Raw genomic sequence first — 3995 nt, 5'->3', positions numbered from 1 at the left:
CGAGCTCTTCTGGAGCTCCAAAATGATGTGGTTTTTTGCTGGCACTTACTGCCTCCCTACGGCCTCTTGATCTCTTCAGGTATCGAAGCCTGAAGCAGTTCAACGTGGACATCTGCCAGACTTGCTTCCTCACCGGGCGAGCCAGCAAGGGCAACAAGCTGCACTACCCCATCATGGAGTACTACACCCCGGTACGGAGCTGGGCTGGTGGGGTCTTGGCTCAAATCACGTCCCCATCGACAGCAGCAGCATTGAGCTGTTTGAGGCTGGTGCAGCCCCAGAAGTGGATCCCTTTGTATGTTTTTGTTCCCCGCTGCATGCTGGCGGTCCCTGCTGTTCTGGGGCTCCTGGTGAGCGGGACGCATGGCGTACCAGTGCCCAGCTTGGCTCGTGACAGGCTGACAGAGCTGCAGTGTGCCCTCCCAGCTTCCTCAGTCGTGTCTGCCTCTTCCTCCGTGGAGCTTGTGCCCAGCCTGAAGGGATTTCTCTCCTGCAGACGCTGACCTGTGGTCCTCCGCTCTTTGTTAAGCAGTGTCTTCGTAATGTTTGTGTCTCTGCAGACCACGTCCAGTGAGAACATGAGAGACTTTGCCACGACGCTGAAGAACAAGTTTCGGTCCAAGCAATACTTCAGCAAGCACCCACAGAGAGGTTACCTGCCTGTCCAGTCCGTACTCGAGGCTGATTTTTCGGAGACGTGAGTTGGCTGTGCACCGAGCTGTGTCTTTTGACGCTGCCTCGTACATGGACTCCACAGATTAAAGCAGCATCTCAGTTGTGAGGCAGGACTCACGTGGGAGGGCTGGAAGAGGCGATACAGCACCTAGTTCTTGGAGTAGCAGGGATTTCAATCTCGCTTTCTAGCTGTCCCCGGCTCTTCTCTGCTGTGCTGAGCCCAGGGCAGCCACTCTGAGCCCTAGCTTTGAGTGAGGACTGCCAAGCCTTGCTGACCAGTCTGCTTCTCTTCCAGACCAGCCTCCTCCCCGATGTTACCGCACGCTGACACCCACTCCCGGATCGAGCACTTTGCCAGCAGGTATCGCCACAGGACAAGGAGCGTGACTGATGGGTGTGGAAGTGTTTCTGGGCAGAAGCACGATGAGCTCCTGCTGCCTGCAGCCCCCTCTACGCTTCCCAGCACGCTGCCTGCGAGGCAGAGGAGGGCTGCAGCAGCTCGGGCTTCATTGCTTTTGGGAAGAGGCAGCCACAGGGCCAGGCAAACCTGCCTGCTCCGTTTTGCCCCTCCCTGGGACACATTTGACAGCAGAGAGACAAAACAGCTTCTGCGTACCTTCCTGCTCTTTGCAGTACAGGCTGCTGGCTGGATTCTCCCCAGGCAGATCTCTCAATGTCTTGCTCTGCCGGTGAGCTCACCGGTGCTGCTTGTGCTCTTCCCGTTGCTGCTGCCTTGTGGTTTGCAATGCTTCTGCCCTCACCGTGGGTCCAGGCAGAGCGGGAACCCGAGAAGCACAGGGAAGCCTGTAGCTCAGGCCCTAGGCTGGAGCTGGTACGCTCTCATCCCTTTGCTTCTGCCAGAGGAGGCTGAGCTGGCTGCGTGGCAGCAGCCCTTTATTTCAGAGTTCGTCACCCCGGTGCAGCAGTGTCTTTTGTTTTCTAGAAAGACAAAACTCTAGAGCCTGTAAAGAGGGGCAGACTGGTGCAGGCTGGCTGAGAGATACCCTGCCAGAGAGGGGGCTTGCTGGGGCTGCCATAAGTAGGATGCACTGAGCAGACAGTCAGGGTGTCTCTGACCATCTCTCAACCTGTTTCTCTTTCCTCCAGGCTCGCGGAGATGGAAAGCCAGAACTGTTCCTTTTTCAGCGACAGCCTGTCCCCTGACGATAGCCTGTGAGTTCTGCCTCCTGTCTCTCCTCCTCACCTCTTGCTGAGTCAGAGCTCCTCTGGCTCCATCCCTGCCTAGCCAGGGCACAGAAATGCTTTCCTTCACAGCTCCTTTGACTCTGAGGCTGTTGGGCACCCCCAGCTACCCTGGGGATGCTGAGCCACTTCTGAGATTTAGACCTGGAGCAGCCAGAATGAGCTCTGTTGTGAAACCGCCTCCCTCTAGGCTGTCCTTCCCCAAGGACACACAAATCCCACGAGACAGATGTTGCTCACTAAGATGTTTCTCCACCTGCTGTGACAGGGATGAGGACCAGTACCTGCTGCGCCATTCCAGCCCCATCACTGACAGAGAGCCTGGGGGCAGCCAGCAGGTTTCAGGAAGCCTCAACATGGATGACAAGGGAGAGCTGGAGCGAATCCTGGCTCACTTAGAGGATGAAAACAGGTAGGAGCACGGGTGGGGTTTATAGCCTTGGGGCAAGTGGCGCAGAGCCAGGGGATAGCTGCTGGAGCTGGACATGGGGGTTGGACGAGCTGAGTGGGCTGGTTTGGAGGGTGTCTCTCCCGTCCCCGAGCCCCTGGCAAGCAGTGGTGGCGCTGCTCTGGACCACGCAAGGTGAAGCTCTAGGTAGGGCAGATCAGCTCAGCTCATGATGAAGGAGGTGCTTTCCCTGTCCGTGTTCTCAGCCTCTTAAGAAGTAGTTGCATGTCTTTTTGTAACCCATCTGAGTGGGGCAGAGCTGCAGGCAGGGCAACTCTGCGGTGCAGAGACAGAGTCCAGGAGCGTGTTGGTCCTCAAGCTTCACATGTGGCAAAGGCTCCAGGGGTGTTTTGTCTCCGAGTTCCGCGCCATCCCAGGTGCGCGGCTGTCGGGCGTTTCCAGCAGTCTCGAGAAAGGAGAGCAGCGATGCTGACTGAGGCTCTCCTGCAGGATCCTCCAGGGAGAGCTGAGACGTCTGAAATGGCAGCATGATGAGGCGGTGGAGTCTCCAACCTTGGCCACAGGCTCCCCTGAATCGGTGCAAGACCCGCGTAACGATGAGCTCTTGGCGGAAGCACGAATCCTCCGGCAGCACAAGAGCCGCCTGGAGACCCGCATGCAGATTCTGGAGGACCACAACAAGCAGCTGGAGTCCCAGCTGCACCGGCTGAGGGAGCTACTGCTGCAGGTACTCTCAGAGCAAGGATTTGGGGAAAGCCCATCCCTGGAGTGGGCTTTGCCGCAGCAGAGCTGGGGAAGCGGCACAAAGGGATGGTCAGAAGTGGGAGAGGGCATGGAGGGAGGGTTGTGACAACTCTCCCTTCTTTCTCCAGCCTCCGGCAGAGTCGGACGGCAACGGTTCTGCAGCCTCTTCCTTGGCTTCGTCACCACATCAGTCTGAAGGCAGCCAGGCAAAGGAGAAGGAGCACAACACCCCTGACACTGAGGTTGCAGGTGAGGATTGGGCTCGAGCTGAGCTCTTGGCCCAGCTCCCTCGGCTCGATGCTGTCCCGCAGAGATGCTGGCTGGGGAGGTGGATGCCCAGACAACTACTCACCAACCCCCTTGCCCTCTTTTCTGGTCGCAGATGAGGTGGAAGCCAAAACCCACGAAGTCAGCGTGTGCCTGGAAGACATCATGGAGAAGCTGCGGAGCGCCTTCCCCAACTCTCGAGGTACTCAAGTGAAATCCCCCTCTCTGGCCTCTTACTGCTCCCTCAGATGAGGTTTTCCCCACGGACTCCTTCCCCGAGCCCAGCTTCCCTGCGACGGCTGATCCCCCGCAGCGTCTACAGCCAAGAGCTATGCTGCCACGGTGCTGCCGGGACTGGTGCGTGGCCTGGGTGCAGAGAGGATGAGGAGGTTTCCCATCTGCAAGGGGAGGTAATCAGAACTTCCAAGACTATGGACCAGTTAGATCTCCTCAGATGAGCTGCAAGGCAGCCTCCTGCAGTGCTCGGGACCCCAGACCTCACGGGGTTCCTCACTGAAGATGGACAGACCTGCCAGCATCGAGCTTGCAGTAACCACCTTGAGCCACCTACTCACTTCATCCTTGTCCAGAACCCTCTGCAGAAGAGGCTGAGTTACCTGTGGAGAAGGAAACAATTGTGGAAGCTCTTCTGGCTGCTTGTGGATGGCTCTTCCCAGCAGGGATGGAGACTGGGGGA

The 3995-nt window shown here is 57.9% G+C and overlaps 1 protein-coding gene across 1 annotated transcript; it reads left to right on the top strand.

Moving 5' to 3' along the window:
• Positions 1-79: 79 nt before the first annotated feature.
• LOC104276732 (dystrophin-related protein 2-like) lies at positions 80-3592 on the top strand (the record flags this gene model as incomplete). The annotated part of the gene is made up of 8 exons (XM_009873153.1): positions 80-191; positions 561-697; positions 971-1036; positions 1783-1848; positions 2147-2290; positions 2777-3014; positions 3160-3280; positions 3414-3592. Coding segments are annotated over 8 exons (1021 nt in total), but the record flags the coding sequence as incomplete, so codon positions are not given.
• Between the last annotated feature and the right edge of the window lie 403 nt (positions 3593-3995).

Source organism: Apaloderma vittatum, unplaced genomic scaffold, assembly GCF_000703405.1.
Source record: "Apaloderma vittatum isolate BGI_N311 unplaced genomic scaffold, ASM70340v1 scaffold28477, whole genome shotgun sequence".
Taxonomy (NCBI): Eukaryota; Metazoa; Chordata; class Aves; order Trogoniformes; family Trogonidae; genus Apaloderma; species Apaloderma vittatum.
The sequence above is the reverse complement of the archived record's forward strand: the minus strand, read 5'-3'. Positions and strand labels throughout refer to the sequence as shown.